The sequence below is a fragment of the Mytilus edulis genome, chromosome 7 (assembly GCF_963676685.1).
Source record: "Mytilus edulis chromosome 7, xbMytEdul2.2, whole genome shotgun sequence".
Classification (NCBI taxonomy): Eukaryota; Metazoa; Mollusca; class Bivalvia; order Mytilida; family Mytilidae; genus Mytilus; species Mytilus edulis.
The window spans coordinates 63,005,941-63,030,004 of record NC_092350.1 but is presented as its reverse complement, the minus strand read 5'-3'; the positions used below and the strand labels follow the sequence as shown (position 1 = coordinate 63,030,004).

General features: G+C 33.1%; 2 protein-coding genes across 2 annotated transcripts; one reads left to right on the top strand and one right to left on the bottom strand.

The window, feature by feature from the left end:
* The first annotated feature begins 1,573 nt into the window (after positions 1-1,573).
* LOC139483560 (uncharacterized) lies at positions 1,574-22,394 on the top strand. The gene is made up of 3 exons (XM_071267574.1): positions 1,574-2,260; positions 19,932-20,089; positions 21,107-22,394. The coding sequence occupies exons 1-3, from the start codon at positions 1,854-1,856 to the stop codon at positions 22,291-22,293; spliced, it is 1,752 nt and encodes a 583-aa protein (XP_071123675.1). The 5' UTR covers positions 1,574-1,853; the 3' UTR covers positions 22,294-22,394.
* LOC139481965 (uncharacterized) lies at positions 6,482-12,638 on the bottom strand. Its single transcript, XM_071265540.1, has 2 exons — positions 11,777-12,638; positions 6,482-6,837 (listed from the first exon to the last, which is right to left on the bottom strand). The coding sequence occupies exons 1-2, from the start codon at positions 12,591-12,593 to the stop codon at positions 6,482-6,484; spliced, it is 1,173 nt and encodes a 390-aa protein (XP_071121641.1). The 5' UTR covers positions 12,594-12,638.
* Positions 22,395-24,064: the final 1,670 nt, after the last annotated feature.

Sequence of the window (24,064 nt, the reverse complement as noted above, 5' to 3'; positions counted from 1 at the left end):
TTCACCTCTTTAAGTTCATTTCAATAATAATCAAATTAATAAAGAAAGTAAAACTGAAACATTTAAGAGAAAAACAAATTCCACCGCATTTTTGCACCTGTCCTATGATAAGAGCCTCTGGCCTTGGTCAGTCTTGTATGCTTGTTAATGTTAGTTTCTTGTGTATAATTTTGAGTTTAGTATGATGTCCATTATCACTGAACTAGTATACATATCTGTTTTGGGGCCAGTTGTAGGACGCCTCCGGGTGTGGGAGTTTCTCGCTGTATTGGAAAGTAAAATCACAAAAATACTGAACTCCGAGGAAAATTCAAAAAAGGAAAGTCACCAATCAAATGGCAAAATCACAAGTTCAAACACATAAAACGAATGGATAACAACTGTCATATTCCTGTCCGGTACAGGCATTTTCTTATGTAGAAAATGGTGGATTGAATCTGGTTTTATAGCTAGCTAATCCTCTCACTTGTATGACAGTCGCATCAAATTCCATTATATTGCAACATTAAATTTAAATTTGTTACAAAATGCAAATATGAATCTTACAGGTATGGAGTTCATGACAACTGCATCCAATTGGGACTTCACCACAACTCCATACTATTTGAACTGTACTAAAGCTGGGGTATCGCTCATAAACAACACCATCACAACACCATTTGAGAGTTTTGAAACTACGACATATAATTATTATCGTGATTATGGTAAATGTTACTATAAATAAAGACATACATTAAAACTCAAAAAGCTCAGGGTGAAAGCAATGATTCATGAGTATTTCTATTCTGTTATTTTGTAGCATAGGGATGTTTAAAGTTTAAGTTAGTATTTGAAAAAAAAGAAATACAATAAGCTGAAAACAGATTACATTTTCTGAACAAGAAACGATTAACTAAAGGTACTATGAAAATATCAAACTAAAAAAAACAAGAAAAACTGTCAACGCAATGACGAAAATCGTAACACGACGAAAAGACGAACACATAATAACAACACATAGAAAACGTAAGATCGAGAAACACAACATGCACCCAGAAATAAACTGGAATGAAAAGTGAAAGAATACAAAAATACTTTGGTAGTAAATCGTGTACGCAACGGTTAATACTTATATTTCCTCAAACTATATCTTGTCCTTCATTATGGTCATAAAAGGAGTTTGTATTGAATAGACTGGATTGGATATCTTCTCCTAGCGCACATTGTTTTATTCGTAGATGATTAATTGTAAACTTAACAAACCACTGCACAAAAAAATCCGTGTATCCGTTTGAATTGTTTTACATTGTCATATTGGGGCCTTTTATAGCTGACTATGCGTATGAGTTTGCTCATTTGTGAAGGCCGTACGGTTACCCATAGTTATTAATGTCTGTGTCGTTTTGGTATGTTGATGAAAGTTGTCTCATTGGCAATCATACTACATCTTCTTTTTATATTAAAGAAAATCTGCAATACAGCGATTCTTTAAAAGTCGTAATGCAAAATATTTACAGAAAAAACAAAGGTTTACCTATGAATATAGATTTTTGGAAACTTTTATATGAATTGTTAATTAACATGGATAATCATATAATACAAATATGCGCAATATATGCCCGATAACCCTGTGTTCAATATGCCAGACTTATTTTTCTTCCTTCTGGTCTTGGTTAAAACAATATATTTAATTGAAGTCAAAACGCCTATCATCCTGAAGATAGTCAAATGGTTGTTCCCTTGTATGTTTGTAATATGGAAAGTTTCACGGCCTATCAGATTCAAGGCGGAAAAGGTCTCAATCTTCAATAAATAGTAAAAATATATTTTCAGATGCACTATCAACGTCGAGTGAAACTATCAAAATAATCAGTATGGTTTGTGCTATTTTTGGTATGGTTATGTTAATAATTTTGTATGCGGCTGCCTACCGAATGTGCTGCTCTGGAAAGCAACCTTATCATGATTCGTGCATTAAGGGAACTATCCATGTCATACTGACTTTGTTAACATATGTCCTGTACCTGTTTGATACTCTGTCGGATGTGTTCCTGTTCCTACACTACATTTCGATTGGACAAACTTCAAAGTTTCTATTGGTGATGGCCTTTACCTTCGCACCAGTTCTCTTTCTAGCGTTTATTTTCTTTGCAAAACATCACGAAAAATTAGAATGCGACTATAAGGATCTATCATGTAGAGAGCAAATGTGTTTCCAGATGTTTGGTTTGGTGTTAGTTCTTGTGTGTAGTCCATTTGCTGCATTGTTACCAACATACACGTACGTATTTTAATGAAAATACATTTTTTCTATAACGAAACCTGATTTATTTCACACACGTTCTGATACCATTCCAACTATAGAGGTTGGTCTGGTAATATTTTCCGTGTTAATTATCATTTTTAGGGTGTAAAACAAACAGCTAATAGTGTAAACCTGCCGAATAGCAGCTAACGAATAAACCAAACATATATAATGTGTCTAACAGCTAGTATTTTACAATATAGATGTAGTAGCTTTAGAAAATTTAATAATCACACAGAATCTGTGCATTTTTTTTCAAATATGATATTGCTCTTTGCAAATCGTCGAACTAAAACGTGTCAAGGACCATACGAAATGTGCAATATTGTACAACAGGTTTATGTGACCTCCTTTAACATTTTAGGTAATACGATTGGTTAAGAAATAATAAATGGTAGCCGTACATTTGTTTTCATTTTCAAGGGTTGGGCATTTATACTCGACTAATTTACCCTGAGCGTTATCAAATGGGTAAAATATGATTATAAACACCCAGTCTATAGTTAAATGAAAACAAATCTACGGCTGCATGCCATGCATTATTTCGATACTAATGGGACAAATTCGATAGTTTTGTTTGCACCCATATGCTAATATAAGTAATATTATATAATTCAATAATATATTTTTTAATTTCATTTATCACCAATATGTATGTTCTTTTAATGTAATATTATTGCATTATGAGGCACCCACGAAGCTTAATATAACGCCTGGTGTTTAAATCTGTTTTTTTGTTTATGGAAACATTAATATGACGTCACCTTGTGTCGTTGCCATGTAAACACGATAACATCATTTCGCAGAATTTTCGATTTATGAAATTTTACCACAGAAAATAAATTAATCGTATTTTGCTATAGAATAGAGATAAATATATTGTATTTGAAATTTGGCCTAAGTGACACAACTAAGTTTTCTGTGTAGTTATTGTGTGGGTAGAGCGAGCAGGGTGATGAACTATTCGGTGAGCTTACTTTCGGGTGCTGCGTGCTTCTTAAAGAAAGCTGACACAATTGTCTTTGGCAGGCCTGAAAATAGTCAAAACCAAGGATTCAATAAAAAGGAGTCTTTATTTCTTGATAGCGTATGGCAGAGTCTATAATATATATTACATCACAACATAATAATAGACAGCAAACTAACAATATCAAAATTTCCTAAACTAAGCCTTTACATGGCTTAGTCATGTTAGTATAATAAAACCAAATAAAATATGAATTTTTAAGATAAAACATTCTGACTGATGTCTATTCCTGAATAAGGAACATGATTTTATAACGCCTTAACCAAACAGATATAAATTTCAAATTGTATTTTTGACTAAAGATTTATAAATTTCAAATTGTATTTTTGACTAAAAAATTCTTAAACATTAAATTTTATCATCTTTATAAAATATTAAAACTAAATATAAACAATCTGCATTGTTTAAAACGACTCTCCATAGACATGCCACAATGAAACATGTAATTAATCTCAAACAAGTTTATATACAAAATACTCTAATTAAAACAAACACTTGCAAACTAATTTGCATATCAAGGGGGGATAACTACTTAAGTTATCTCTGGGGACCTAGCTCACATACTAAAATAAAACATTCTGGGACTACTGAGTTAATTTACTCTAAAGTGAAATACAATTTAAATAAAGTAATATATTTAAATGCGCTTAAACTATAGGCATCAGTCTTAACTATTAGGATAGTAAATAAACAAAGTCTCAAAATATAGAAATCACAAGGCTGGAATGGGAAATTCAGGAGAACTAATGTTTCTTTGCTTATACAAGCTTTGTTACTTGGCGACAATGGAAAACTAACATTAATGTATTGAATAATAAATGTATAACACTAACCATGACTTATTTTGGCTCTAAACTGGTGAAAATACACAATATTATTTGTCCCGCAATTTTGTCGCAAGTAAACCCTGAGTTATCTCCCATATAAATAAATCTATGGCAGCCCACAATACCAAAACTTAACTGTACATTCAAGATATGTACACAGTGACATAATTAAACAATAATAGTAAACTAAAACTATTACAAACTTAACTGTAACTTTGAAACAAATATATTTACATAAGTTATGTGTAAAATTTCTGTTTACCAAATTAAGTACTTTTTGCCAAAAGTACATCAGTTAACTTTTCAAATAGAATATGAAGAAACGCTTTGGATTTTCATTTTTGATGGTTTCTTAAATAATTTGAATTAAAAACCCAATATTTAATTCAACTAATTAACCTTTCAAAATTGAATAAATTACCTTCGTAGTTTAAAACATAATAGAAAAATGTATATAAAATATGTACTCACCTGAAAATAGTCAAAACCAAGGATTCAATAAAAAAGAGTCTTTATTTCTTGATAGCGTATGGCAGAGTGACGCTAATCAAGAAAAAAAGTGAATCCATGGAATTAAACTAATTTTCAGGTTTTGAGCCAATCAAAATTTATTTTACAAAATTTTCAGTGTAAAAGTGGCAGATTATCGTACCACGTGCAAAACCACTCATTGTCAATGTGGCTATTTCTATTTCCTTCTATTATCAACTTAACTTGTCAAAAGACGTCTAATTACATAAAGTATTTATTTGTTAACCCTTACAAAAGAACTAATGGACATTACATAATTTAATCTGTCGCCTTGCTTTTTCATAGACGAGATAAATACATACAAGATAACTTGAAAATAATCTCTCTTTGTTTAGCAGATTTACACCTTATATTTCTGTATTAAGATAGATAATAAAGTGAAAGAAAACTTGTGAACCAAACTTCAAAATGTTTAAGCCAAATATAAAATTAAATTTCCAAGATGTCTAAAATATTTAACATAAAAATAAGAATATTCCCTATAAAAATCTAAAGGAAATTTAATGCAATTTCTAACTATGACAACTCCCCACAAACCTACCAGCTTTGGACCCCAAAGCTTCAAAATGTTAAATTTATCTTTAAATATTCAAATATAATCTTCATTTCACATGAATTAATTGTAAACACATCTGAAAAAAATACCAAAACTGACAGTACAGTATATTCAAAAATGTCAAACATGATAACTTTATGTCAAGAATGATGTCTTTGAATTGTACATGTATAGGATTTTCATTAAATCGCACTGAATATCCTCCAATAAGTGTGTTGAGTCGAATCCTTCACGATTACTTGATATGTACACATGGAACTGAATATCTTCCATAGAATTGATTAGATGAAGCGAGTGTTTTCCTATAATTACGGGTTATGTTTCGATGCGGTCAGTACAGCAACATTTACGGTAATTCAGTAGCAGTTTCGTTTCCATATGAACAGAGACCATAAAACAGAATAGTGTCTTAAGCATGATACTAATATTATAAAACTGAAAAAAAATACATGTTATATACACAATAAAAATATAAGTCTTGTTCATCAAGGTCATATAAAACTAAGGGGAGATAATCAAGATATGCCATATGAATATTGATCAAAATAAGAAAAATTTAGTATTTACATCTTTGTACAAAGAGTTCTTCAAAAGTTAAACCCAAATGGAAACATTACAATATAAAACAAAATTATCTTTGTCTTTAAATCTTTTTTTAAGTCAATCAGGTGGTGACTACCGCTCAAAACCAAAAAAAATAAGATAATTATCCAAAATAATAATGGTTTTATAAAAATGTTTATACAAATGAGGTCAAATCAGCTGCAGATGCTATCTTAGTTTTATTTGAAGAATCTGCTGGCGGATTTAGAATATTAGCGAATCCTTGGTGTGTCACATAGACGTAGGCATTGAATGGTTGATTTAAAATATATGGAAGCTTATAACGATTCCTTAAGCTAAGTGAAATTGTTGTGGGAATCTGAATACTTTGCTCAGTTAACAAATTAGTTACTTGAAAGGATGACCATGTGGCAAATAATTTACATGAGGGAAATGCGGCAACGGTCAATTCTTTAACGGATGGTTTGGAAATTTGATAGTAAGATGGGCACAAAGACAAGTTTAAAATAGGAACAATAACACAATCGCCACCTGAGGTAATTTCTAAAACCAAAGTCGTACATCGGTTATGTTTTGATTTGTACAAATAGCAAATTAAAAATATCAAAAACAATAAGACAATTATACTCAAAATAACTGATGCGTGTACCCATGAAAATTCTGAAATAAATTGCTGAACTTTTGTTGAAAAATCATTGTGGTTCTTCAGTGGGTCTGCGATATATAAATGATGGGGGAGTTTGAGATTCTACACAAGAGAAAAATTGCATAACTGACATAACCATTGCCATTCTTGGTGCTTTACAATACATAAAACTGACAGCTATAAGAACAAAAATAGCCATTTTACTACATAATATATGATCTCTAAAAGTCTGGAGCCAACATTCTTTGGCTAAAAATAGTCTAGATTCTTGTCGAAACTCTGCACCATTTTTCAAACATTGAATGATATCTTCTTGATTTGTTGATTCAATGATGACACACAAACTTATAAGGACTATGAAGGTTGAGAAGAGCAGACTGTTCCAATTCATCAGAGAATAGCCTACAACGATATTGAAACGGAAAGTTAGATGGGCCTTGGTCTAATTTGACTGCATATTTGAGCTCTAAACATACAATCTAGCACTATGAACTACAGAATTAACTGTAAAAATATGACAACTGCTCATCCAAATTTCGAAAACCCAATACATTGTAAACCACTTATCTAGGATAATGAAACTCTGAACAAATAAGAACTTGTCTGTACATCGGTGTTTTTTCTTCATCCAACATGTACCATAAGGCATTGAGTCAAGTTTGTATTGGTGAGATGACAAAATAGGAACTAAACTATCCAAGGATATCAATGAACATAAAGTGGGTAGATACCTGTGTATCACTTAACATATAAGGGGGGATACCTGTGTATCACTTAACATATAAGGGGGGATACCTGTGTATCACTTAACATATAAGGGGGGATACCTGTGTATCACTCAAACATATAAGGGGGGATACCTGTGTATCACTCAAACATATAAGGGGGGATACCTGTGTATCACTCAAACATATAAGGGGGGATACCTGTGTATCACTCAAACATATAAGGGGGGATACCTGTGTATCACTCAAACATATAAGGGGGGATACCTGTGCATCACTTATATAAACAGATAAGACAAAATAGGATATTAGGCCTTTACAAATCAAGGTTTAAAAAGGGATTTTTTTCTCTTTCCTTTCTTGGTCAATCTACTGTTTATGTATTCCAAAATATCCTGATCAAAGTTTGTATCAGGTTCCCAAGTATTTGTGTTATCAAGCCATTTAACATACATCTCACGACGTCCCTGTTTGCGTCGACCTTTGATGATTTCTTTAAAAGTATACTTTTTCAATGGGTCAATGACGGATTGGGGAGGGGGTTGCACTACATTGTCATGTGCGTCTTGGATTTCTGCATCATCTTCTAGAGATTCTGTGTCTGAATCAGGTTCTGGGGCATCATTTTGATTTGGTGGGTGGACAGTCAACCGTTGACGAACTGGTTCAGGGCGAGTATAGAGTTGAAGATTAGTAGCATTCATGAGGGATTTATGTTTCTTTTGGTCAGACTGTCTTCTTAAAGCATATGTGTGATTTGGACCAATCTCTTCAATATGGTATGGACCCTCAGCTTTGTCACAGAGTTAACTTGACATTCCTGTTGGAAATTTGTGTACTTTGATTAGAACCAAATCACCAACAGCAAAAGTTTGGGTTTTTGCTTTCTCATCATGGCGAACCTTGTCTTTTTCCTTGTTCACTGCCTCGTTTTGATGTGCAATTGTGTGTGCAACTTTTATATTGGAAATAAATTGGTTGAGGTAGGTTTTTGTGTCCTGAGGTAAATTATCTTTTGGTTCTAGAGCTATATCAAAAGGAATTTTCATATCTTGACCAAACATCATATAAAAAGGAGAAAACCCTGTAGCTGATGAGACAGACCTTCTGAAAGCCATCATTATACTTGGGATTAAAGAAGGCCATTTATCATGACTTTCATTGCAATAAGTACGAAGAGATTGAGCAAGAGTATGGTTTTGTCTTTCCACAGTACCATTTGTGTTTGGATGGTAAGAAGAAGTGTGGTGTTGAGTAATTTGAAAGATTTCACATATAGCTTTGACAATCTTACTCAAGAAAGCCTGTCCCCGGTCACTGCAGAGGACTCTTGGACTACCGTACCTAGTTACAACTCCATTGTAAAGATTTTCTGCTATTTCTTTTGCATTTTGAGTCTTCATAGGAAATCCCTCACACCATCGACTAAAGGCATCAACGACTAACAAAACATACTCATAACCATCTGGTGATTTAGTAAGTGGACCAAGAACATCAATGTGCCACCTATCGAAACGACCAACTTGGGGCATTTTTGTAAGAGGAGGCCTGTTAGGGTTACAATTTTGTTTGCTCTTTGACATCTGTCACACGATTTGACATAATCAATAACATGTTGGTGCATGTTATTCCACCAATACTTTTCCATTAGAGAATTGTATACTTTTTCCCTACCAATGTGACCTCCAGAGGCTAAAGAGTCATGATAAGACTTTAATGCATCAAGTCGCAAACACTTAGGGAGGGCAATTTGTTTAATTCTTTTAAACTCTTCTGCTATACCACGACATCGTCTTTGGTACCAATGATTTAAACACCATCACTTAAACTAAAATACTTGCTTTCTGAGACCACCTTGTCTCTAAGTTTGCGATCATCTGGTAACTCCCCTAAAGAAAGATAGGTATAGATTGCAGAGAAATCGGGACACTCTTTTTGTAATTGAGAGAGAGAAACTTTGTCATCAATTTTCTCCTGAACATTTTGAGCTTCAATAGCAGCTACCATAGGGCTTTCATGTCCATCATCAATATGATCAAACTCATAAATCAGTTTTACCTCTGTTCTCCACTTTGGTTTATACTCATCAAATTCTTCTGCATCAGAGAGTACATCTTCAGACTCTAATGGTTCTGACAGAGACTCAGTATCATCAGAGGACTCCGAAAGAATATCTTTTGACAAGGACATAGCTTGAACAGAATCAGTATTGAAAGGATTTGGGATACGACTAAGACAGTCAGCCACAACATTGCTTTTACCAGGTCTATGAATGATAGAAAATTGAAGATCTTGCATTCTTAGTGCCCAACGTGCCAATCTACCTGTGTGTTTTGCTGATTTTAACCATACAAGGGCACTGTGATCAGTGACCACAGTAAAGTGACTATTTGCTAGATAGGGGCGATAGGTTTCTACACCTTTTAAGATTGCCAGACACTCTTTTTCAGAGGTGTTGTACCTTTTCTCTTCTTTTGTTAAGGTTTTGTTTCCATAGGCTACAACATATTCTTTATTCTCAAAATCTAACTGACCAAGAACAAAACTAATAGCTTCATCTGACGCATCACATGTTAAGATGAAAGGTTTGCTTAGATCAGGGTAAGCAAGTACAGGAGCAGTTATTAAAGCCTGTTTAATAGATTCAAAAGCTGTTTGACACTTAGGAGTCCATTTGAGTTTGACAGGTTGATTATTGTGAGTGAGAGCAGTAAGAGGAGAAACTATTTTAGAATAGTCTTTTATGAAGCGGCGATAATAATTTGCCATGCCAAGAAAACTTCTGACCTGTTTCTGGGTTTTAGGTACTGGAAATTCGTTAACAGCTCTGGTCTTTTCTGGGTCAGCTTTTACACCATCTTGAGAAATGTAATGACCTAAGAATTTTATCTCTTTCAAAGCAAAGTGGCATTTATCAGGGTGCAATTTAAGATTTGCATGTTTGAGTCGTTCAAATACCTGAGAAAGATGATTTAAATGATCTTGAAAGTTTTTGCTAAACACCAGAATGTCATCAACATACACTAAAACAAACTTCCAATTGAGACCACGTAAGACATCAGACATCATTGCCTGGAAAGTGATTGGAGCATTCATCAATCCAAAACTCATACGTTTAAACTGATATACTCCTATATGAGTTATAAAAGCAGTTTTGGGCTTACTCTCTTCTGTAAGGGGTACCTGATAATAACCAGACTTCAAATCAAGCGAACTAAAGTACTTGGCCTTGTTTTCACCAATAGCATCAAAGACACTCTCCATGTGGGGGAGGGGGAAGGATTGAGGGAGACAAAGCGAATTCAGCTTGCGATAGTCAATCGCCATTCTCATAGATCCACCTGAACGTTTAAAACACATGACCACTGGAAATGCCCAACTAGAGGAAGAGGGTTCAATTATGCCACTTTCCTGCAACTCTTGAACTTGTCTATCTTGTTCATCCCGAACATTAGGAGGTTGTCTGTAAGGATTTAACCTAACAGGTCTAGCCCCTGGGACTGTTTCTATGTTGTGTTTATAGAGATGTGTACAACCTAATTCATTTAAAGAGGTTGCAAATGCTGACCTGTTCTTCTGTAAAAAATTAGAGAGTTCAGATTTTTCATCAGAAGTGAGGCAAGAGTTTGACAGATCAAAGTGAAGGTCTGTGTCCTTCTGCTTGATGTTTGTTGTTGACACTGCTGATATATGCTTAGTATTGTCATCAAGAGGGTATATATCATCAATATTGACCTGTGACACCTTAGCAATTTCTTTGTGTGCTTTTAACTGAATATCTGAGTGAGTTGGGTTTAAAAGACGCAAACAAGCTTTACCATTCTGAACGTTTACTAGACATTTTGCAACTACAAGATTTTTAAGTGCTGGACAGTATGATTCAAGAGGTTCCAATAGAACAGTACTATCACGAGTTTGCCTTGAAACCGACACAGGGATATTAATTTCTGAACGTTTTGGAATAGTAACAGCTTTAATTGTCCTTACTAACCCTGCCTTTATAGATATGGACCCTATAATCATCTTGGGTTTATTCCTTTCTAATGTAAGGTCATCAAAATTTATAAAAGCACCTTGATTTTTCATAAAATCAAATCCAAGAATTAGAGTGTGATGTAACTGATCAAGCACATGTACGGTTTGGGTAAATTTTGTGCTACCTACTGTAACAACTATATCAATTTTACCCAAAACTGCGACCTGATTTCCATTTGCAGCTACTACCTGTCTCACATTACCTGGCATAAGATTATGATTGGCATAAGTTGTCTTATTGAGGAAGTTTTTGCTAATTACAGAAATGTTTGCACCGGTGTCAATTAAAGCTTTGGTTGTGGTTTCCCCCACAGTGACTTGTGTTGTACATTTTTCAGAGTCAAGAGACGTTATAGTAAAAATAGTTTCTGATTCTTTTGTTTTTACTATTTCCTTATCTTTGTGCCTACCCTCAGACTGTTGCCTTAAGGCAGGCCCGTATCCCTATGGGTATTGCCTATAGCCTTGTGACATCGCCTTAATTCGCTCATCACAAACAGAAATAGAATGTCCTGGGGTCTTACAATGATGGCATATCTTTTTAAAAGCGGGGCATAATGACCTTGACTTACAAGACTTACCACAGCCTTTACAGGGTCCATTTTGTTTATTAGCATAATTTGGTCTGCTGTTCTGATAACTGTTCTGTGGTTGCATGTTTTGCTGAGGGTATTGAACTGCTTGTGGATACTGCACTGATTGATGCTGTACTGGTTGATACATATATGGCGGTGGCATCTGAAATGGCTGTTGATATGGATTAAAACACATTTGTTGATTATTATAAGCACTTGTTGAATTATCTATCTGTTGTTTATTTTGTGGAGGTGTAGAAATAGCGGCAACCGATTGAAAGTGATTTGCCAATCTTTCTGTCATAGAGTTCTCCAGTGATGAAATGGCTTTATGTATGGTATCTTCAACTGAAGTGTTGTTAGTTTTTCGCATATTTACTGTCATTTCAGCGGTGACAGCTTTTTTTAGTAAATCAGTCATAGAAGTAGGGTTTTGCGGGATAACTATTTGCTGAATTTGTTCTTTCATTCCCCTATATGTTAACTTTATCAAATATTTGTCTATAACACTTCTGTCTTTGTTATAACCTAACGCCCTATGAATGTATTCAGTAACCGATTCATGCTCTAATTGCCTGAGATTTGTTAAGCCTACATCATCTTCTTCTAATGGTCTAAATCTATTTAAAAAGGCAGTTTTGATATGGTTTAATGAATTGTTTGCAGAAGTATCTAGCATGTGCCACCACTGTTTAGCGATACCATCTAAGTAAAAAGGAAAGCATAATATTGCTTCCCATTCTTCATATCTTTGAAGCGTAATAAATGACATAAATGTAGTCCACCACTGTGCAGCATCAATTTTACCGTTAAAATGGGTCATATTGACGTGTACCTTACTTCTACCTAAGTGCCCTTGTTGATTGGATTGGTTTTGAACTGGAGGTTGAGCTGGTACTGCAGCATGAATCTGTGGTGGTACTGTACCAGTTGGTTGTATTGTCTGAATAAGCTGGGCTGGAGCTTGTTGTTGCTCTGGTATCTGTTGAACAGGCTCTGGAGCTGGTGGTGGCACAAGTGGTTCTGAAGCTTGGTTTTCATTGTTGGGCGGTTGATGTACCTGTACCATTTCCTCTGGTGCAATCTCAATCAAGGGTGCCTCTCCAATTCTTGCATTCATGGGTTGTGGCATGTTTGCAGATCTCAGCCAATAGCTCATAAATAACCGGAACTTTTGGGCCTTCCACCAGTTGACACAACTAAGTTTTCTGTGTAGTTATTGTGTGGGTAGAGCGAGCAGGGTGATGAACTATTCGGTGAGCTTACTTTCGGGTGCTGCGTGCTTCTTAAAGAAAGCTGACACAATTGTCTTTGGCAGGCCTGAAAATAGTCAAAACCAAGGATTCAATAAAAAAGAGTCTTTATTTCTTGATAGCGTATGGCAGAGTCTATAATATATATTACATCACAACATAATAATAGACAGCAAACTAACAATATCAAAATTTCCTAAACTAAGCCTTTACATGGCTTAGTCATGTTAGTATAATAAAACCAAATAAAATATGAATTTTAAAGATAAAACATTCTGACTGATGTCTATTCCTGAATAAGGAACATGATTTTATAACGCCTTAACCAAACAGATATAAATTTCAAATTGTATTTTTGACTAAAGATTTATAAATTTCAAATTGTATTTTTGACTAAAAAATTCTTAAACAGTAAATTTTATCATCTTTATAAAATATTAAAACTAAATATAAACAATCTGCATTGTTTAAAACGACTCTCCATAGACATGCCACAATGAAACATGTAATTAATCTCAAACAAGTTTATATACAAAATACTCTAATTAAAACAAACACTTGCAAACTAATTTGCATATCAAGGGGGGATAACTACTTAAGTTATCTCTGGGGACCTAGCTCACATACTAAAATAAAACATTCTGGGACTACTGAGTTAATTTACTCTAAAGTGAAATACAATTTAAATAAAGTAATATATTTAAATGCGCTTAAACTATAGGCATCAGTCTTAACTATTAGGATAGTAAATAAACAAAGTCTCAAAATATAGAAATCACAAGGCTGGAATGGGAAATTCAGGAGAACTAATGTTTCTTTGCTTATACAAGCTTTGTTACTTGGCGACAATGGAAAACTAACATTAATGTATTGAATAATAAATGTATAACACTAACCATGACTTATTTTGGCTCTAAACTGGTGAAAATACACAATATTATTTGTCCCGCAATTTTGTCGCAAGTAAACCCTGAGTTATCTCCCATATAAATAAATCTATGGCAGCCTGCAATACCAAAACTTAACTGTACATTCAAGATATGTACACAGTGACATAATTAAACAATAATAGTAAACTAAAACTATTACAAACTAAACTGTAACTTTGAAACAAATATATTTACATAAGTTATGTGTAAAATTTCTGTTTACCAAATTAAGTACTTTTTGCCAAAAGTACATCAGTTAACTTTTCAAATAGAATATGAAGAAACGCTTTGGATTTTCATTTTTGATGGTTTCTTAAATAATTTGAATTAAAAACCCAATATTTAATTCAACTAATCAACCTTTCAAAATTGAATAAATTACCTTCGTAGTTTAAAACATAATAGAAAAATGTATATAAAATATGTACTCACCTGAAAATAGTCAAAACCAAGGATTCAATAAAAAAGAGTCTTTATTTCTTGATAGCGTATGGCAGAGTGACGCTAATCAAGAAAAAAAGTGAATCCATGGAATTAAACTAATTTTCAGGTTTTGAGCCAATCAAAATTTATTTTACCAAATTTTCAGTGTAAAAGTGGCAGATTATCGTACCACGTGCAAAACCACTCATTGTCAATGTGGCTATTTCTATTTCCTTCTATTATCAACTTAACTTGTCAAAAGACGTCTAATTACATAAAGTATTTATTTGTTAACCCTTACAAAAGAACTAATGGACATTACATAATTTAATCTGTCGCCTTGCTTTTTCATAGACGAGATAAATACATACAAGATAACTTGAAAATAATCTCTCTTTGTTTAGCAGATTTACACCTTATATTTCTGTATTAAGATAGATAATAAAGTGAAAGAAAACTTGTGAACCAAACTTCAAAATGTTTAAGCCAAATATAAAATTAAATTTCCAAGATGTCTAAAATATTTAACATAAAAATAAGAATATTCCCTATAAAAATCTAAAGGAAATTTAATGCAATTTCTAACTATGACATAAGTAAACTGTGGGTTTTGATGTCGAAAATTGAGAATACCTGGCAATATAATTAAGCTGGACGTAACGCGGAATAGCCAGTTGTGTGTTTGTATACGCGTGCACTAAAAGTAGATATACCGTATACAGACTAGTTGACGATAATAGGTCGTCATATTAGAATTTAAAAAATCGCATGGAGATTGTGATTATTCCATAGTACGTAGTAGATAAGGCATTTTTCAATACACGTTTAATAGTGGGATTACGTCTCTTTAAAAAAACAAGCAAGATGTTTATAGTTATCTTTAAGATATCAATAGACAAAGAAATACATCGATATTGATGATTAAATTAAATTCATAAAACACATGTAAAGCTTATAAGTTGCTATTGGTGGCATTATTTTTGTATCTAGACCAATGCACGTAAGTTATTTATGCCAACGATATTTAAGACCTTGCTCATTTTTATAGGCCACTAGCTAAATACTAAGTAACAAATGTTAGGAAAGTCAATAAGATAAATTCGTTACTTAGTGTGATGATGACCTAATACGATATATATGGGGTCAGTAAATGCAATATGAGATGTACAAACCCATGTAGTTATAGCGTATGAAGTCACAAGCACGCTATTTACATATAAATAATATTATCGCTATTTTGTGCATTTTTTCTTAAATCTTTTTTAGTGATAATGTTTCATATCATTCTACTCGCTTGAGACTGAAGTTATCGCTAGAAACTAAGATGACACGTAGTGTTGCTAATAAAATTGACATGAAATTGACAACGTCGTTATAGGTAAAATAGCGATAAACAGATTATCATTGGTCATCTCGACTCGACTACCTTTCGCGATTTCGCCGTACCGGTTCAAGCGAGAAAATCAATCCCGTTGAGATGATCAACGATAATCTAGATATAGGAAGACGTGGTGTGAGTGCCAAGGAGACAACTCTCCATCCAAATAACAATTTTAAAAAAGTAAACCATTATAGGTCAATGTACGGCCTTCAACACAGAGCCTTTGCTCACACCGAACAACACGCTATAAAGGGCCCCAAAATTAATAGTGTTCAATCATTCAAACGGGAAAACCAACGGTCTAATCTATATAAATTAAAAAAAACGAGATACGAGAAACACGTATAAATTACATAAACAAACGACAACTACTGTACATCAGATTCCTGACTTAGGACAGGTGCAAACATTTGCAGCGGGATTAAACGTTTTAATGGATCCAAACCTTCTCCCTTTTCTGAAACAATAGCATAAAATCACAACATAGAAAAAGACACGGAAAAAAAATTCAATTGGCAGGCTTAACTCAATCAAAAAACGTACATTAATACATTATAAACGAATAAATTTGATCTGCGTATATATCATTGTTGAGTTCGCTGGTTAGAACGAATAATTTAGGTCAGACTTTTTTTGAATTATACGAAATACTATATCTAATCTTCTGATTTATAAATATCTAAGTAGCCCAGGTCTCATGCTTACGGACCACTGTATTTCAACAGCCTCACTTGACCAGGCAAAAAGCAAATGAGTTTATACTAACAATAGTTTTACATACATATATTTTTTTTAAATAGCCAATACAATTGATTTTACCTGATAAGCATCACTGTATAATCACTGGTATAAAAGAGATAATCGTAACTGCAATTACGACTATCCCAATATGGCGACGGCAGATATAGATAAAATCTTTACAGTCATTTTTTTCTCAAATGTAGCATGTTTTTTACTCAGCTGCAAGGTTTTTCCATACCATTACATCATTTTTTAATCGTAACGGTGCACTGAAACTGTTTAAGCGCTTTGAAAATTGCCGTTGAAAAATTCGGGATGATAATTGTAACTCGGAAAAAAGATAATCGTAATTATGGTATTAAAAAAGGAAAAGATAATCGTAACTGGAAAGCGTTTTATTGATATTATAAAAATGACAATACAAACGTATATCTGATAGCATATGATGAAATTATGGCGATGAATTAATTACGAAACGTTTCAACATCTCTTGACATTTCTTTTTATGCATATATTATTAATTGGAAGGGTGAACAATCTTGAAGGAATTTGGAAATGGGGAAAACACGAACTATGTTAACATACGGAAATTTCCAAGAACTAGGGATGTCACAAAATATGGGAATGAGCGAAGAGGCAATTTTAAAGGAACTTATGATATATGGCAATAATTGTCAGGCGAAACGCATGTGTCACCCTCCATCAGATTTCTGATTAAGACGGTAAATGAACAGTTATTTATGCTGAATAAAGATATAGTAAATATAGTAAATATTGTTTTAATTCATGTATTGCAAGTGGCTATATGTGCTATTTCTGCCCCCGGGAAGTTAAACACATTCTAACGTGGGGTTCATTGGCAAACATGGATAATAAACTCATCATAGATACCAGGACTAAACTTTGTATATACGCCAGACGCGCGTTTCGTCTACAAAAAACTCATCAGTGATGCTCGAATTCAAAAAATTTAAAAAGGCCAAATAAAGTACGAAGTTAAAGAGCATTGAGGACCAAAATTCCTAAAAGTTTTTGCCAAATCTAGCTAAGGGATTTGTGTTCTTTTATAGTTTGGCCAAAAGCCCGAAAATCAAGAAATAAAATTGATGTGGCTTTAAATTTTCTTACTAGAAATACTTATTCAAAGAATGACTGCAACGTTGAGAAAAAAAATAACGCATATTCCGCAATATTAGAAACAAACTAATTAACAATTTCATAAATACTTGATATATGAAAAGTATGCTGCATACATAATAAATTATATAGATATAGGAAGGTGTGGTGTGAGTGCCAATGAGACAACTCTCCATCCAAATAACAATTTATAAATTAACGTAAACCATTATAGGTCAATGTAAAGCCTTCAACACGGAGCCTTGGCGCATGGAAGATATTGTAGAGAAAAATATTGAAGGTAATAAAGAAGGAGTATTTTTGTACTTGCATACTTGCCATATAATTAGTACTTTTCTATTAAATGACAGCAGTAATTAGTCTTACCTAATTGTCATGCATTTTTCTGAAGCACAAAATATTTGTTTTAAAATCTATAAAAATCTTTGTAATTAAACAAGATCCGACTGTGATGATCTACATGTTATGTCTTCTGATGTAATTTATCAATATACAAATTGGAGGCAAAACATATGACATATGGAAATGTGGTATGCTTTGTATGTGACTTTCATGTTGATCGATGAATTGCAAGGATTGCCCTTTTTGGATATGGGAAATAGCTAATCCACCCTCCCCCCCCCAAAAAAAAACCAAACAAAGTTAAACGCGCATCCACAAATGCGAAATTGAAATTTTGAAAAAAACTAAAAATAACTACTAATCACAATAACTGACTCTACAGTTGCTTCATTTTCCATATCTTTTACAGGTACATGTATATATTAAAAGGTTATTCGTATTGTTGTAAGTTATAAATAGAGATATATAAGTAAATTTGTCCTAGATGTTAACCTGTAAGTTTCTTCATTTATTTTTATATGCGTTAATGTCATCGTTAAACTGGAAATTTGTATTTTTAACACATAATACCATTGAAATGCTGAAAGACACATTTATTATGTTTCAGTTACTATTATCCGGTAAAGAAATTACGATTATCAAAGAAGAAAAATGCCTTAGAGTTACGATTTGTCTACGGCAATTTTCAAAAAGCTTAGACAATTCCAGTGCGTCGTTACGATTCAAATATGATGTAATGGTATAGAAAAACCTTGCAGCTGAGTATCTTTTGATAAAAACATGCTACATTTGAGAAAAACGACTGTGAAGATTTTACCTATATCTGCCGTCGCCATATTGGGATAGTCGTAATTGCAGTTACGATTATCTCTTTAATACCAGTGATAATACATACTCATTATATCGTATGTCCGGTTCACTCAACAACCATGTGTTGATTTAAACTAGAAAAACTATATTTGATTGAGAAAAATGAGTTAAAGTTTGAATTGGAAATTATTGATAAGATTGACCAAAAATTGAAATTCTTCTGTTATATACACATGGATTATAAAAAGGATAAATTACACATGTTGCCAGACTTGATCAATTCCAAAATTAAATATGTCGCTAATGTTTTAGTTAAAATCAATTTATTCCTACACATTTTGCTTGGTTTGCAGCCTGAAAAATCAGGATTGGATACTGAAAATTCTTCTTCGTTCTTTGTATTAACTTTCGAATTCTCCGCGTTTGATTCTTATTATATAATTAGTCAGATTGACCCGATAAATCATCACATCACTCCCTGAACTACATAGTTTCCTATAATATAGATCACATTATGCACGACGCTTGTTGCTTTATCAAATTATGTATGTAATAATGATGTCCGTATATCTGAGGATTAATGACCTGCTTTGGATTCTTTACTTTTTTAAATGTTGAAAATAAAGTAAAGGGTGGACATTATCATTGCAATCGTTTTTCATTTATTTGCACTTGGAGAGGAATAAACTGTTTACTGTTCATTTCCGAATTAAACCTGGTAGATACGAGGTTTTGTAGTATCATGGGACTATTCTGTATAAAAAGTTTAAAAAAAAACAAATATGTAGCCAAACTCATACATGAAAATATAGATATGAAGGAGGCATATGCATTTCTCAGTTAATTAAGATATTCAAAAATTGCTACCAGCAAGTTTCAATTAAGATAATATCAATAATTGTCCTGTTTTTTTTTTTTTTGTCATGTTTTTGTTAGGTTTTTTTTTTTGCGAAATTGTGAGCTTGAATGGCCTTTCGATATCTGTTGGCGCTGTTATTTATATATACGGAATGCATATTTTTTTATAAGTTTTTTTAATACATAGACCATCCTTCTGTAAGTCATACCATACATTCATGACATTATTGTGATAATAAATGTTTTACTCGCACCACGAATGTATTTCATTATTTGTATATTTGAAGGTATGCCCAGGTACTTGCACGTGGTAAAACAAATTCAAAATTTGAATATCTAACATCTTATATTACGCTGGTTGAAGCTACACTAGAGTCAGCTCCACAACTAACAGTACAGATTTACCTGTTGATCACTGACAGCCATACAGACACTACTTACACAGGTAATTCATTATTGTTTATTAATGTATGTTATTATCTGTATGCATGTTTTATTTATCAATACACGGTTTAAGAACCGTGTAATTAAGTATTAATGAATACAAAGTATTTCGGTTTCGGCAATTTGAAATACTAAGTGGGATGAGACGTTGTTTATTAAAGCTCAAAATGCATTTGAACATGCTTATTATGTAAACTAACAAACACGATCATCTTTACTTATTGCATTATTATATTGTCAAATTATTGACCGTGAAAATTAAAATAAAAAAAATACTAAACTCCGAGAAAAATTCAAATAGAAAGTCCGTATTCAAATGGCAAAGTCAAACTTTAAAACACATCAAACGAACGGAGAACAACTACCATATTACTGACTATGAATAGCAATAAATAATGAGAATTCAACAGCAACTAGTGTATAAATGCCATGACTGTTATTGATTTATTTATCTTATTGTAACTGTTAAGTGATTGATCCAAATTAGATAAAATAATATAAAACTAAAGCAAAAACGAAAATGTCGGGTATCGGTGTCTTTTTTTTCAAGAACGAAAGAAGTGTAAAAATGAAATTTATGAGAAAAAAAAAACTAATTTTATCATTTTTAAAACTGGTCATTTCACATTTGAAAACTAGCAAATGTTATTGGCAACCCATTTATTATTGAATCTCATTCAGTTGATGACAACATGATAATACATGATAATTGATCTCATGTACCTTTTTTATCGTTAAATAATAGTCGTTTTTGTTGACTTGATACATCATGCACTTATGTCATATATGATATATAAAAAGTAAAAAAAAAAATCTGATCTGATCTCCGAGAAAACTTACAAGGGTAAACGACAAATAGACAGAGGGTATTATCACAATTTCATCCGCTGAAACATATACATGTATACATGAATACATAAATACCGAAACATACTGATAAACTAAAATAAGTGCATGAGTTATAATATATCAACACATTGTGTATCTGCTTTTATTTGAGTTTTACTTTCTGTTATAGGAATGATTCGTTCTCTAAGCATAATTGCATCTTCTCTTGGGCTTGCATGGTCATTAAATGCATTTAAACATCAAAATCGAAAGAAAAACCACAACAAAGAGGACGGCTTTTGTGTAAAATTTATTCACTGGATATCACGATTTGCTGAGATTGTGCCACGCATTATTTTAATTGCACTCTGTACTGCTGAATACAGCGTATATGTTTTCATTTTCATACTTTATCGTATTTTATGTGGATGCATGTACAGCCTTTGTGAAAGATTGACTATTGGTAAAAGCTTTCGCTTCTTAGAGGAACCTAATTTAATTTTGGGAATAATAGGCAACATATTTTGCTATTCTGTATCAAAAATTTATCAATGCCAAAAGAAAGAACAATGTGGGGGGAAATTCTTCGTAGGTTATTATGTTGTATATTATATAGAAAATAGCATTATGTTGTTCTTTTGGTATAGCGATGATCCTGCTTTACTTCAAATGAAGATTGGAGGGGCATGTTCAAACCATGCATGGTGGGCACCAGGTGTTATGGTTGTTGCCATTACTGGATGCATTCTACAGTTGGTATTTTTGTATTTATATTATCGTTTACGTAGGAAACAACACAAAACGAATGCTCAGAACATGTCGTCTAAAACATGCCACCAATCTGCATCACTAAATATTGACTCTTGCACTAATCATGGACAATTCGATAACCATGGTTTTCAAGATGGACTGCAGACATACAATTTTCACGATGGCCAAGTGGCCAGTCCTTATGATTTTGATAGTCAATATGCAAATGACTCACAAATGCAGCCATATTGTGGATATGAGAGAAATAATCAACCTGTATATCGATATCCAAGGGAAGAGCTACCTGTTACGCAGTCATACGAGTCGGATGTCCATAACAGATGGAACAATGAACCGTACCCAAATATATCGCAACAGTCTCAGCAAATTCAACAATACAATATGAATCCGTTGCAACAGTGGAATGATTACCATTCCCAAAGTGGATGGTATGAAAGCAACATGGGCAATCGACAAACACATTTTGCTTCTACATTTCACAATCAAACATTTGTAGGAAACGTAAGTTCCTCGTATCAATCATCCATGCAATCGATGACTCAAGGTGCCTTTTTGACTGGTACTCAATATAACAGTCATGGAGAATACAGGTTTAGTGGCTATTAATATGAATAATAAAACTGACGGTTAATAGTTTACGCTTACAAAAAATCAAAATGTTATGTAAGAAAATGAAAATATATACACATATTCATTTAAATATATAACCAATCTTACGATTTCATTCCTTTGCGAAGATTTTTTTCCGAATGTTTGCTTTCAAACAATAACATAATACAGTCTTTACATAACATTCTTTGAACTATTTGTAACCTTGTGTTGTCTGCTGTTGTTGTTATCATACAATAGAAAATAATAACATGTATCCTGCAATTGGATGTATTTTTACTACATATATCGTTTTAAAGCTCCGCACACTGCCGGCCTTCGTTTATGTATTGCTGTTGACGAGTGTTATATGAGAATGTGCAACCTCAGAATATGTATTGCAGTCGTATTTCGATGTCGTATTGTTTCACCTCACGCGAACTAACGATTACTTTTATACGTTCTGTTTGTTTTAAAACACTTCTTTAGAGCAATAAGAATAAAATCAATTTTCTATCAAAAGTCAAAAATGAACAACAGTATTTTGTACGACGATAATCATCCATTTTAAAACTTTAATGTATTCTCGTAAAACAGAAATAACCAGGTCAAGGGCAGCATGCATGTTAAGTGAATGTCAAGTTCAGTTCAAAATTCTGAAACGTGGAATAACTCGTACGCTTCTGTTTCAAATTGGACAATGATTTTTTTACTTTGTGTTTATGTTAAAATAAGTTGTAATGTTAAAATAGATAATTATTCATCATGATGATCATTGTGTGGACGTAGCGCGCGTCTGGTGTATAAAAATATTTTTTAACTTGTTACCTTTGAATGGCTATTATTCGTTTGTTTCTCTGTCCTATATTTTGACCCATTTATCTGTTTATTTATTGTAACCCTGTTGTGTAGTGTTGTTAGTTTAATTTTATAATTAACACTGTCATAAAAGCGGGAGGTTTGGCATGCCAAAAAACCAGGTTCGACCCACCATTTTTACATAAAGTGCCCTGTACCAAGTCAGGAAAATGGCCATTGCTACATTATAGTTCGATTCTCTGTTTGTTACGTTTCGGTGTTGTGTCTCTGTTGTGTCGTAGTTCTCTTATATTTGATACGTTTCCTTCAGTTTTAGTTTGTAACCCGGATTTGTTTTTTTATGTATCGATTTATGAATTTTGAACAGCGATATACTACTGTTGCCTTTATTGTGAACCCGTCTTCAGCTGAACGGGTGATTTAAGTATTACTACGAGGGTCTCAAGGGATTTTAGATCGAACAAAAATGTGAGTTTTGTGTGTTTTTGAAGGCACAAACAATAAATTGCAGGATACAGAAAATAACTGTTTATTGTCTTTGAAGACCAGCTGTATTTGAACTCGGCTCGAAACAGGAGTAATAGCTCGCTAAAGCTCGCATCACACCTGTTACATAGCCTCGTACAAATATAGCTGTTATTCAGAGACACTAAACGGTTATAAGTAGATATTAAGAGAGGTAAAACTTGTTAGTTTTAATTAGAAAATAATGTACTGAATTGACAACCGAAAATACCTCTTACAACCAGACATTTAGCCAGTATTACACTTTAGACTTACGATTACAGGTGACAAAAACAAGGGGTCATCTCAAAATACAAATAAGAAACCAACGATACAGAAACAAAATAGCAAAAGGTGTCTTTTGAAAAAACGATGGAAGCAACACGTTGAAATTGCATGTGTACGAAGCGCTTTTCTAGATTTACCATCAGGACCGCAACCAGCTGAATATTTGAACAAGGATTCA

What these genes read in the sequence shown, in the direction of transcription:
- LOC139483560 (XM_071267574.1), top strand. Translation starts at nt 1,854, where the DNA reads ATGGTTTGTGCTATTTTTGGTATGGTTATGTTAATAATTTTGTATGCG. An exon ending in GCATTGTTACCAACATACAC is followed by an intron (nt 2,261 to 19,931) that starts GTACGTATTTTA and finishes GTATATTTGAAG; the next exon opens with GTATGCCCAGGTACTTGCAC. An exon ending in TACAGACACTACTTACACAG is followed by an intron (nt 20,090 to 21,106) that starts GTAATTCATTAT and finishes TTTCTGTTATAG; the next exon opens with GAATGATTCGTTCTCTAAGC.
- LOC139481965 (XM_071265540.1), bottom strand. Translation starts at nt 12,593, where the DNA reads ATGACCCATTTTAACGGTAAAATTGATGCTGCACAGTGGTGGACTACA. An exon ending in TGGACCCTGTAAAGGCTGTG is followed by an intron (nt 6,838 to 11,776) that starts GTAAGTCTTGTA and finishes ATATCGTTGTAG; the next exon opens with GCTATTCTCTGATGAATTGG.